The sequence below is a fragment of the Myxocyprinus asiaticus genome, chromosome 40 (assembly GCF_019703515.2).
Source record: "Myxocyprinus asiaticus isolate MX2 ecotype Aquarium Trade chromosome 40, UBuf_Myxa_2, whole genome shotgun sequence".
NCBI lineage: Eukaryota > Metazoa > Chordata > Actinopteri > Cypriniformes > Catostomidae > Myxocyprinus > Myxocyprinus asiaticus.
Genome location: NC_059383.1, coordinates 22204045 through 22217169, shown reverse-complemented (window position 1 = coordinate 22217169; position 13125 = coordinate 22204045). Strand labels below are relative to the sequence as shown.

Genomic DNA, 13125 nt, shown 5'->3' with positions numbered 1-13125 from the left:
AATGCTACAGAAAATATGCAGTTATAATTTGAAAATAATTAAGTCACAAACACAAAAAGCCCATCCACAAAGAATATCTCTTCATGGTGATTAACAAAATTTACTTTTTAAGGCGACATATCATAGATAAAAAAGGCTTTTCTTGTTCTTTAATAAATAGAAAGAGTTTAATGTACTATAGAGACATACTCTTTCACAATGTAAAGCTTCTTCCCCAGTCCACCCAGACCATTAAAAATGGGTCCTTCAGAAATTATGATGTCAAATGAGCACATTAACAGATGATCACTTCATTTAGAAATCAATGCCTATTCAGAATTTAGCAACTTGGCCTGATGAATGAAAGTGTGAACTACACTGATATGCAGAGGTTAGCCAGATATAACAGGTCATTTACATATAGAAGTCTTAAAAGGCACAATAGCAAAAGCATTGTTTAAATCTAGAAGGTCAGAGACAGGGTGGAAAAAGGTCACGTTAAACTAAATCCAGGGTCTTCAACCTTTTCCAGGCCAAGGACTACTTGATAGAGAGACAGAGTAGGGTCCCCTGTTGCATATTTTATCAAATGTAGTGTTGTATTTACATGCATATAGTACAGTCGCGATTTCTCAGAGTTGGCAAGGGAGGCAGCTCCTCAAAAATTCGGGTGAGCAAAATAAATGACTGTACGTAATAAAACAAATTAAATATTAAGAAATGTGAGCTCAAACAATGTGTATAGCAGTCATATTTCTAAAGTCACTCTGTCAAACAGTGACACTCAGCGGAGTTTCAAAGGGAGGCAGCATCTCTCATGCTTCCCTTCAGCTCACTGCAGTATCAGAGTTCATAAAGAGTGTGAGGTGGGTAACTGCTGAATATCAGCGAAAAGTCACGTGAGGGGAGACATTGGCTCTGATTAGCTGTAATTGGTTCAATACGCTGCCAATCAATCAATGCGAAAGTGCTCATCTCTCATGCCCTTGTCCTTACAGTGGGTCTCCACAGATCGCTATGAATGAGACAAACTGATGGAAGTGGAGAAACTATTTGCACAGAAAACAACAAACTGACACAGACAACCGCACTTTTGGTTACATCCAAATCAAAATATACTTAAAATTACTTGAAATCTGAAATGGTATGTGAGTGACATACATTATAGTGAGCACTCGCTCTTTAAGGTACAGACACGTGCCATCACGAACTCTGTGATGTTTACCAAGCAGTAGATTACGGATGATCCAAAAATAAGATGACAATAAAAAATAAAAGGTGAACAGATAAAATATTCATGAAATATGCTTGTTGTTGTATTCTTATAGGTATTGTTTTTGAGGCCATGAAAAATTAATAATTATAAAACAATACATAAACTTCAGTGTTTCCCCTAGGATTTTATTCAGCAGTGGTGCTATTGTGCGCACATCCTCAAGCCCGCAATGCCGGACCCGTATTAACGTTTGTTGGTCGAAGAATAGATTAAAACAGGGGTGTCAAACTCAAATTCAGCCTGGGCCACATCAGGGTTTATTTGTGCCCTCAAACAGTGTTGGGGTAACGCGATAAAAGTATGTGTGTTACGTAATCAGATAACTTTTTTTGAGTAACGAGTAAAGTAACGCAATGTTTTTTATTTTGGACCATAATATCAGAGTTATTTTTCTTTAAATAAGTAACACATTGCTTTTGTACACCTCTCCTTTCCTCGTATTGTGATAAATCAGGAGTAAAAGTGTGCAAACTTCGAGGAGGGGCATGATGGGCTTGTAGTTCTGGAGAGTATGAGCCATGCTAATCAGCGATGGGCAGAGCACAAGTCTTCTTTTAGCCCACCCTGAGATTTACATTTTAAAAACTGCAAAATATTGCTGGTAAAGGAATGTAAATCTGAACGCTTCAGTGGAATCCAGTTGTACTCATCATTTGCAGCGGTGGATTTTTTGTGCACTGCAGCTTAAATGAGCAGCCTTCATAAATGTTGCCATTGTCATGACAATCACAGAAAGAGTTAAGAAATGTGTTCTCATAAGGCAACATTTTGTCAAAAATGTAACATTCGAGTAAGTGATACTTTGATTCTCTTGATTGATTCATGTAGGCTGCATTTAAAAGTGTGTAAACACACATTTTCGTGGTATAATATAGCACAGGCATACACCGGAGAAGTCTTCCCGTGGCCACGGCATGATTATAAAGATAAATACAACGTGGAATGATTGTTGACTGTTTGTGCATCCGCATTTCTTTGTTTTGTTTTTTTAGGGGGGATTTTTCCCCTTTTTCACCCAATTTGGAATGCCCAATTCCCAGTGTGCTTTTAAGTCCTCATGGTCACGTAGTGAATCGCCTCAATCCGGGTGGCGGAGGATGAATCCCAGTTGCCTCTGTGTCTGAGACCATCAACCCCCGCATCTTATCATGTGGCTTGTTGAGCGCATTGCCACGGAGACATAGCGCACATGGAGGCTTCATGCCATCCACCGCGGCATCCACGCTCAACTCACCACACGCCCCACCGAGAACGAACCACATTATAGTGACCACGAGGAGGTTACCCCATGTGACTCTACCCTCCCTAGCAACCGGACCAATTTGGTTGCTTAGGAGACCTGGCTGGAGTCACTCAGCACGCCCTGGGATTCGAACTAGCGAACTCCAGGGGTGGTAGCCAGCGTCTTTTACCACTGAGCTACCCAGGCCATTGCTTTGTTTTAAAGCTGCCTGTAACTACTTCTCTAGGATCAGTCTGCATCTGAACTGCTCTGTGTTAAAGCATTTAACATTCAACATTCGGTTGAGTGAAACATGATTGATTCATGTGTAAATACACGCTGCATTTAAAAAAAAAAAAAAAAAATCAGTAAACACGTTTAGGCAGATTGATTACTAGTCTTCCACTGGCCATGGCATGATATACAGGGTGAAATACTAGCTCAATTCACTGACATATGCAGCCGAACTGCTCCGTGATGCAGCTTTCCTTAACTGGGAGAATGGGATGAGAAAAGCTGACTCTGGATCAGCAGCTGCGAGCAACGTACTACATGGTCTGGGTACGCAGACAAAATGTCTTAATTTCTTAAAATATTTGACATTTTTGTTCTATAATAAGTAATTTGATTTGTGAAACAAAGTTTTGAAGGCATTTTGGTAGCATTAAAAATGATTCCATTCAAGTTGTATCAACATGTGCGTTTGCAGTTGTATGGAATCAACCAGTGGCATCTGTACACACCGTGGATCAGCTCAAAACAAGCATGCACTGAGATGACTTAAGTGAAAAATATTAATTTATTCAACAGACTTATTCCTTGAACATGTTAGGCTGGCATTCCCCACTGAATTTATCCTGACTTCTGAATAACATCTCAAGTTGACTCTGGCATTGTTGATGGCACAGCACATGGTGACATATATGATGCAGATTCAAGTGTTGGACTTGGCTGCTTTAGGTAAGGCAGTGGTTATGCTTCATTATTCAGGTTGGCTGCCATGTCGATGGAAAAACAAATCATGCATATTCCAGTTGAGTCTTTATTAAAAATATGACGTGAAGACCTACTGATTGTAGACTTTCTAAATATCGGTTTGTTTAGTATGTTGTTTTGACATGAGTGTTGTACAGTAGCTAGCATGACCTGTAATGTCTCTACATATCTCTTGTATTTGTATTAAATGCACTGCATAAGAGATAGTTGCGGTGAGAAAAAAGTAATGCAAAAGTAACGTAACGTTTTACTTTCCATAAAAAGTAACTTTTTAATTAATTTAGTTATTTTTTAAGGAGTAACGCAATATTCTAATGAGTTACTTTTAAAAGTAATGTTACCCAACACTGCCCTCAAAGGGCCCTTTGAAAATGTGGCACCAGCACCTGCTTTGGTAGCACCCAGGCAAATAATATTATATGTTATGTGCATTGAAATGCACATTTGACAGTACAGCATTGATTTTAATGTTGGGATGCAGATGAAAATTATGATATTAATGACAGTAACATCTGTGGAAAAAATGAACACCTAATTTTTACATGGCTAAATTGAAATATTCTGACAGTGTGACTAAGTTGGGTCTCCTTTACAGATTCCTTTGATCAGGCTCCTACTAATTAAACTACAGTCATGTCTTGGAATTTCTGAAGGCAAACAAAACAACTTACATTTTTTTACAATCAGAGAGCATTACATGAGTACAGATTTTACACAGATGGAAAACTGATAGCTTGGTCCATAATTATGAAAATGCACCATAGTCCTTCAATAGTATCCATAGTTTTAACAATGATATTTGTAATAGTTCATGGTAACCATAGGTAAAACCATGCATGGCTCCTCACTACCATGGTCAGTAACTATGGTTTCTATATAAAGAACTATGGCATTTTTGTAATGAAAAAACAGCAGTCTAAATACATTTAGAAAGTTTTTCTGCCACAACTACCATAGGTAATACAGTACAGTTAGTGTTACTACAGTAAATCCATGGTACATTTTTGTAAGCGTTGTGATCTGAGAATTGAAAAGCCTTCTAATTTATGTTTTCTCTGGATTTCTTTGTCAGTGCCATTTAGAATGTGGGGGCTGTTTGTTTTAAACTATTTTCATCACAGAGACATAAGAGTTTTGCAACAGACAATTCTGTACCTTATTCAAATGGGTTTCACGATCCCCGCCACACATCTCACTGGTTCACAGGCGCATTTAAAATAGTCTGTTGTTCGGATGAGACCAGTCCGCAAATTACCGTACCTGCTCTGCCCACGTGCTGCTATGATTAAGCCGTGTACCGCTGTTTCATTCCGCTTTTGAAGTGATCAAAATGTGCTCCAAAACATACAGATGACAGGGGAAGGCTCATTTATAATCACAAGGAAAGCACTAACTGATTGTTCAGTGAAACGTTGCGATCTCCTGCCATCCTACGTTTCAGAAATGCGCTTGCAGTTGAAAAGAAGCGAGTCTGACACGTGTTGTTATGCGGTGACATCACTGTGAGCAAGTGCGTGTATTTTTGTGTGTGTGTGGTGGGGTCCCTTTTGCAGCGTAGATAGCACACAGCTGACTGGGGCTGGCAAATGTTATGTTGCGTCAAGAATATTAAAGAGGCCCGATTATGCTTTTTGGGATTTTACCTTTCCTTTAATGTGTAACATAGCTCTTTGTGCATGTAAAAGGTCTGCAAAGTTACAAAGCACAAAGTCCATGCAAAAGGGAGTTATTCTCTCCCATAGTCAACACTGCTCAAGAACTACAAGAAACGGCTGGATTATTGTCCAGCCATATCTTCCGTAAAGTATCTACATCACTATGTAACACATTTGCATAATGCCCACATATGGGTTACTTTGGCCCACCCTCAAACAAATGTAGTTATAGCAGAGGCCGGGATCAGTTGGGTTAGTGTTCTCACCATGTCGAGAAGATGCTGTTTTCTTCACTGTGAAAGCAAAACCTCTTTGTTTGGACTTCCAAAGGCAGCCGAATTGAATTATCAGTGGTTAAAATTTATTTGAATTATTTAGCAGTACAGCCACAACCAATGTCAGATTTTCAAGTCGGTTACCCCTGAAAGATGGTGCAGTTCCCACTTTGTTGGGACAATCTGGTGCTTCAGGATCACAACCTGCAAGTATGTTTGATTATTTATGGATTTATCTGCTACCGGAGTTCAAATGCGGAGTTTTGTGTTATAGCTACGGTGTACACCCAGTGCACAGCTGTAGGCCTCTGCTAACCTGCTAGCTAACGTTATTGTGTTGAAATAGATTTGCTAATCAGCTGCGGGCCCACTTTTACCTACAATTGTGTAGAATTATGCAGATTGTTTGTCGTTCTTACTATCATGAATAGTGATCAAGTGTGTAGATGGATTTAGTTTTACAAACGGTCATTTTACATCTGCAATCCACGGTAGTGCACGGCTAACTTGCAATGTAATGTTATGGTTTTGTAAGGGTTTACTATTCAGCTGTGGGCCAGCTTTTACCTAAAACTGTGTAACAAAATGGTCGATCTCAAGAGTCTTATATAATTATATAATTAAAAGCTGTAATGTTATGGCTGCTATCCACGGTAGTCCACGGCTAACTTGCTCACTAACTTTCTTATACCCCCGGTAATGTCCAATTGGGAGTAAGCCTCTGTTCTCCATTCATATCTCAGGCGAAAACAGTTCGGCTACACCCATTCCAGCAAAACATTACTAACTTAGATGCACTATGTGTCTTTTCCTTGAAGCTTTGTTAGGTTCACAATAATCAACAGTGTACTTGTAAGAAAGCTACTAAATTAAAACGTACCACTGTGAAATGTCCTGCTCAAGTCGTGCTTGTGAAGGTGTTTTGGGTCGATCAGCTTGTTCTTCCAAACTTTCATTATTTCATTCATTATCGGACTCTGGCTCGAGATGCCCTGTCAATGTTCACTCTAGTTTTCGCTCAACCACGATCACGTTCCCGCTTAGCCAGATGGGATTCAGAACATAATTTTTTTTTCTTTTGGCTTACTCAGAGTTTGTGTAGGAGTCGGTGTTGTGCTGGGAGCCGGACGTTTGCTGGATTCTATCTCTAAGATAATGTTACCTAGTGTTGCAGTTTGTTGACGCTGTTGAATAGCGGAAGAGAAGCTACTGTCTGAGGCAAGGCTCTCGGGAGCACACATAAATGTCACAGCCTTTGGATTTTCCCGGCAAAAGCGACCTGCTCCCTTTGCATGAAAATCAGTCTACAGGCTTTAATAGGCAACCTAGGAAGTCCAGGAAGGCCTAATTTTTTAAGTTGTGTTACAAGCCATTCACACGTTGCCAAAAAAAAATATATTACATGAAAAATGTTACATATTGCACCTTTAAGGAAAATACATGTATATGTTACATATAGCTCAGCCATTTTTAGTATTTTGTTATAATGTTGTTGCATTTATAAGCAAAGTATGTGACGTTTTATGATATATTTTTATGCAACCCTATTTTTTTCATATATGTTGTGATCAGATTTCAGATTTGTATGGGTTTAACCTGAAAGCTATTTAAATGTCAACTAGAACTGAAATAGAATTTATATTGGACTGAGCCATTGTACATCACATGTTAATTTTTATTTATACATTTTAATGTGGGAGGGACAATGAAACAATTAGCTGAATGTATATTTATGTATATCTATTCCCAAATTTTTAATACCTGTTAAAAGGCACCTGAATTAAATTATTGTTTTTGGTGCAAGAAACCCTGACATTATAAGTGGACTAAAGAGAATCCAGAGATATTTTTATATAGAGAAAAAATATTTAAATGCTATAAACTTCTAGGACATGGCCCCTTTAAAGGAAGAAACAGACATGCTGGCAATTTGCTCACCTGAGCGTGTGATGGAGGCTGGCCTTTCCGCATGTAGACCCCAAACAGCGCGTCTTTGCCCAGGGAGATGTTGAACTTAAGAAAGTGTGGCTGACGCAGGTGAAGCAGGGACCTCCAGAAGACACCCGGAGGAACGTCCTGACTGACACGCTGCCCCAGCTCAAGCTCCCCGCTGTTTATACTGCTGTTCTTCAGCACCCATGGCCCTGAGACAACGGAGGCCGAGAGGGGAGACAAGATACAGGATTTATTTGATGAAGAAAGGAAGACAAAGAAAGATTTTCAAAGGTATGGAGGAAAGGGAATATTCTCCGCTCTGTGTGAAAATATTTGCAGAGCGTAAGAAGAAAAATCAACATATGATTCCGCTGAGACAGAGCTCTGCACTAATGAGTGTGCAGTGTGGGCTGCCAAAGTCATCAACCCTTACTCAAACCCTGCCTTCTCCCGTGAGATCATACTACCACTGTATTATGACAGAGCTAGCCACACACCAAAACTAACACACACACACAGGTACACACACCCTAACACCTGCTAAGTGTGGTCTCTAGAGAGAAAACTGTTGTGAAAACAAGCCCTCTATTGCAGGAGTACACACACACATACACACACACACACACACACACAGGGCCGTATCTAGGCATAGGCGAACTTGGCGGTCACCTAGGGTGCCCCCCCTATGCACCTATGCGGTCACCTAGGCTCCCCAAATACCCCCTCACCCCCCCAGAACAGGGGCACCAATAGGGATCTCGCCTAGGGCACCAGAATGGTCTGGAACAGCCCTGCACACACACACACACACACTGTCAGGTCTAAATGACAGGCCAGTTAAAGCTGCCAAGTCTGGCAACGAGTAAGAGCCACACCAACCTTACTCATTAACAAGGGGTATGGATAGACAGATTTGTGCTGAATGAGAGCACTATACTGAGACCAAGAGAGAGAGAGAGAGATGGTGAAAGTGAGCCAGACAAAAAGAGAAAAATGGGGAAGCACAGAAAAAAAAAAGTAGAATAGAGAAATAAAGTCCCCTGGAGAGTGTACATGAGAAGAGTTTTGCTCTGGAACTGAAGTTCACTCTCTCGGCAAGAGTTCAGCCATCCAGAACTGCTCACATCAGAGCCAGTGGAAAAGGTATTGGTGGTCTGCCTGTCTGGTGTTGACTAGCTCTGTCATGTTTTAGGGACTAATGGTGAGTTCACATCATTTTGAAATTATTGGAATTACAAGTTTCCAAATGTTCACATCTTTGTTGAACTTGTAATTACAAGTTGGAAACTCACAATTTCATTAAAGTTTTGACTTACATTTACATTTATGCATTTGGCAGACACTTTTATCCAAAGCAACTTACAGTGCCCTATTACAGGGACAATCCCCCTGGAGCAACCTGGAGTTAAATGCCTTGCTCAAGGACACAATGGTGGTGGCTGTGGGGATCGAACCAACAACCTTCTGCTTACTAGTTCAGTGTTTTAGTCCACTACGCCACCACCACTTCACATGGCGTTTTACATGTAAAAAGATACAAAAAATGGCAACGACCTCAACAGTTAAAATTATGTCATAATTTACTCACCCTCATGTCATTTCAAACCTTTATGAATTTCTTTTTCTGCAGAACACAAAAGGATATACACCGATAAGCCACAACATTAAAACCACCTGCCTAATATTGTGTAGGTCCCCCTCGTGCCGCCATTACAGCGCCAACCCTCATATCAGAATAGCATTCTGTGATACTATTCTTCCCACCACAATTGTACAGAGCGGTTATCTGAGTTACATTTACATTTACATTAATTCATTTGGCAGATGCTTTTATCCAAAGCGACTTACAAAAGAGGAGAACATAAGCAAATCATCTTAAGGAGATAGTGGTACGAAAAGTGCCATATTACGAAGTTTCACTAGCATCAGAATAGTATTCAAAACAGATTAAAGTGCAACAAGAATTATTATTATTTTTATTATTATTATTATTATTATTATAGTTACTGGTTAAGTGCTCATGGAAAATATGTGTTTTTAGCCTTTTTTGAAGACAGAAAGTGAGTAAGGTTCACGAATGGAGTTGGGAAGGTCATTCCACCAACGTGGTATGATGAAGTCAAAAGTCCAGGAAAGTGTTTTGGTGCCTCTTTGTGTTGGTACAACAAGGTGCCATTCCTTAGCCGACCACAGGCTTCTAGTGGGTGCGTAGCTCTGCATAAATGATTTTAGGTATGCTGGAGCAGACCCAGTGACTGTTCTGTATGCCAGCATCAGAGCCTTGAACTTGATACATGCATCAACCGGCAACCGTAGGCTTTGTCAGTTCGAACCAGTCTGGCCATTCTCTGTTGACCTCTCTCATCAAAAGCCATTTCCATCCACAGAACTGCCACTCACTGGATGTTTTTTGTTTTTGGCTCCATTTGGAGTAAATTCTAGAGACTGTTGTGCGTGAAAATCCCAGGAGATCAGCAGTTACAGAAATACTCGAACCAGCCGGTCTGGCACCAACAATCATCCATGCGATTATCTAATCAGCCAATTGTGTGGCAGCAGTGCAGTACATAAAATCATGCAGATATGGATCAGGAGCTTCAGTTACATCAAACATCAGAATAGGGAAAAAGTGATCTCAGTGATTTGGACCGTGGCATGATTGTTGGTGACAGATGGCCTGATTTGAGTATTTCTGTAACTGCTGATCTCCTGGGATTTTCACGCACAACAGTCTCTAGAATTTACTCCGAATGGTGCCAAAAACAAAAAACATCCAGTGTGCGGCAGTTCTGTGGATGGAAATGCCTTGCTGATGAGAGAGGTCAACAGAGAATGGCCAGACTGGTTTGAACTGACAAAATCTACGGTAACTCAGATAACTGCTCTGTATAATTGTGGCAAGAAGAATAGCATCTCAGAATGCTATTCTGAGATATGGGTTGGTGCTGTTTTGATGGCATGAGGGAGACCTACACAATATTAGGCAGGTGATTTTAAAGTTGTGGCTGATCGGTGTATTTTAATGCCGTTATCACTGATTCCTTACACTGGTTCTTGGTTCTTATGTGTCTCATAACCAAATGTCAGGACACAAGAACAAATGAGGTTTGATGATATACATTTGATTTGGGCTTTGTATACATGAGTTGATCTTTGAATTAATTTGATTTGCAAGTAACAACTTAAATTTTGGTCTGTTTATCATACAAAGTGTTTGTATGACTTCAAAAGACTTGGGCTATTTTGTCGGTGATTTGTAAGCTTTAAAAATAATCTTTTTTCTTATTTTAGAACATGTTTCTGTCTGACATGGCATTTTCTTATATTTATTATATTTCCTGGACCCAACATTTCCTGGAGCTCTTTCTTAGTTCTTAAATATTTTGTTAGAGAATATAGAGGTGAATTCATACATTACATGTACACTGTGCTATTTTGCAATATGAGACAAATTTTGGGGATCGTAAAGGATATATCTTGTCATAGGGCAAAATCGTCAGTCTCTGATCGCTTAATATGACATGTTCACTGAGGGCTAATTAATCGCTTTTGTGATGAATTTTAGCCTTTGATGAAGTTCTGACTATGTCAGAAGTTTTGCATTGTAGTCATGCAGTGTGACTGCTCCTACAACAGATGAGATAACCCGCTCTTCACTCGAACCCCGCTCACTGTGTTGAGAGAAACCCCACTCTGAGTTCGCTCCTCGGCAAGAAACCCACTCCGAGTTTGCTCCATAGCAACATTTGTCACAACACTCCACATAAGTTCTTTCAACATTTTTTTCTTTTTAATTTTGTTTAAAAATTTAAAAATGTTTTAATAAATAAAAACAGAAAATACTTGGAGAAGAGTGTAACACTTCAGTTATAAGAAAGCATAATTTCATGAATTAAATATATTAAAAGCTACTTAAATGAAAATAAATAATAAAATTTTCTTTTCACAACTTACGTACAACTGACGTACAGTAACCTACCTTTTTTGTTTCCTTTTGTGCATTATGTCAAGTTCCCTATCTGTCACTCACTCGACGTTGTGTCAATGTAGTGACACTAGGGGTCACTCTTGGGAGCCCGAGACACCTCTGGTCTTTGATAAAAGGCCAATGAAAATTGGCAAGTGGTATTTGCATACCACTCCCCCGGACATACGGGTATAAAAGGAGCTGGTGTGCAACCACTCATTCAGATTTTCTCTTCGGAGCCGAACGGTTGATGTTTACTGAGCTGACTGTTCATTCACCTCTGCTGGATCTGACGGCGCATTTCAGCAGCTTCTCCCTCCTCTGCACTGGTGCACTGCAGAGAACGCCCCTGGGCGCTTCGGCAGAAAAAAGAGAGTATATTTTTCTAAAAGAGAATATTTCTCTAAAAGAGCGGCACACACAGAACATCTTTTTAAAGACGCATCTTTTTAAAGATGCCTTTCCGTTTGTGTGTTATTCCTGGTTGTGGTCATTACCTCTCAACTTCGGACAGTCACGATCGCTGTCTTTCGTGTCTGGGCGCGACCCACGCGGAGACAGTGTTCATGGATGGATCATGTACTCACTGCGAGAACATGACCATGACAACGTTGCGGTCGCGGATTGCTTTCGTAAGAAAGCAAACCACCCCAGCGGCTCCCCGCCTCGGTCATTCTACCTACGGGTATGAGGCCAGCGTGGCTAGCACTGGGGCGATTTGGGGACCCCAATGGGACCACCTCCGCCGGGTATCCCCCCACGGACCTTCCATTCCCCAGCATGCTCGTCTGACCCGATCGGGCTTCCGGATGATTCCGCTGGCTCGTCTCACAGTAAGTTCGACCTCTTGTTCCAGTCAGACACAGAAGCCTCAGCTGGGCTCCCCCCCTCGGGGACGGTTGCCCAGGCACAGCTAGACCTGTTCGCCTCCCAAGAATCCTCCCACTGCCCGCTCTGGTACGCCCTGACCGAGGCTAGGCTACCTCTCGGTATAGATGCGCTGGCACACAGCTGGCCCCCTGGACTTTGCAAATATGCGTTTCCCCCAGTGAGCCTACTTGCACAGACCCTGTGCAAGGTCAGGGAGAACGAGGAGCAGGTCATCCTGGTAGCACCCTACTGGCCCACCCAGACGTGGTTCTCGGACCTCACACTCCTCGCGACAGCCCCCTCCCTGGCAAATTCCCCTGAGAAAGGATCTTCTTTCTCAGGGACGGGGCACCATCTGGTACCCATGACCATACCCCTGGAATCTCCATGTCTGGCCCCTGGACAGGATGTGGAAGACCTAAGCGGTCTACCACCCGCGGTGGTAGACACGATCACTCAGGCTAGGGCCCCCTCTATGGGGCGCCTGTATGTCTTTAAGTGGCGTCTGTTCGCTAAGTGGTGTTCTTCCCGACGGGCAGACCCCCAGAGATGCGCAGTCAAGGGCGGCTGTTCCCTTCCACCTTGAAGGTGTATGTAGCCGCTATAGTGGCACGCCATGACACAGTGGACGGTAAGTCCATAGGGAAGCACGACCTGATCATCAGGTTCCTGAGAGGTGCCAGGAGGCTGAATCCCTTCAGACCATGCCTCGTTCCCTTATGGGACCTCTCTGTAGTTCTTCAGGGTCTACAGAGAGCCCCCTTTGAGCCTTTGCAGTCAGCTGAGCTTAAGGCACTCTCCTTGAAGACTGCCCTCCTGACTGCGCTCACTTTCATCAAGAGGGTAGGAGACCTGAAAGCGTTCTCTGTCAGCGAAATGTGCCTGGAGTTCGGTCCGGGCTACTCTCATGTGATCCTGAGACCCCGACCGGGCTATGTGTCCCAGGTTCC

The 13125-nt window shown here is 41.8% G+C and overlaps 1 protein-coding gene across 1 annotated transcript in view; it reads right to left on the bottom strand.

The window, feature by feature from the left end:
• The window catches only part of LOC127430904 (teneurin-2-like), a 338869-nt gene that overhangs the window by 69978 nt on the left and 255766 nt on the right, over window positions 1-13125 (bottom strand). The window contains exon 13 of the mRNA XM_051681046.1: window positions 7342-7547. Coding sequence (XP_051537006.1) covers window positions 7342-7547 — 206 coding nt within the window. The remainder of the gene's footprint in view (window positions 1-7341; window positions 7548-13125) is intronic.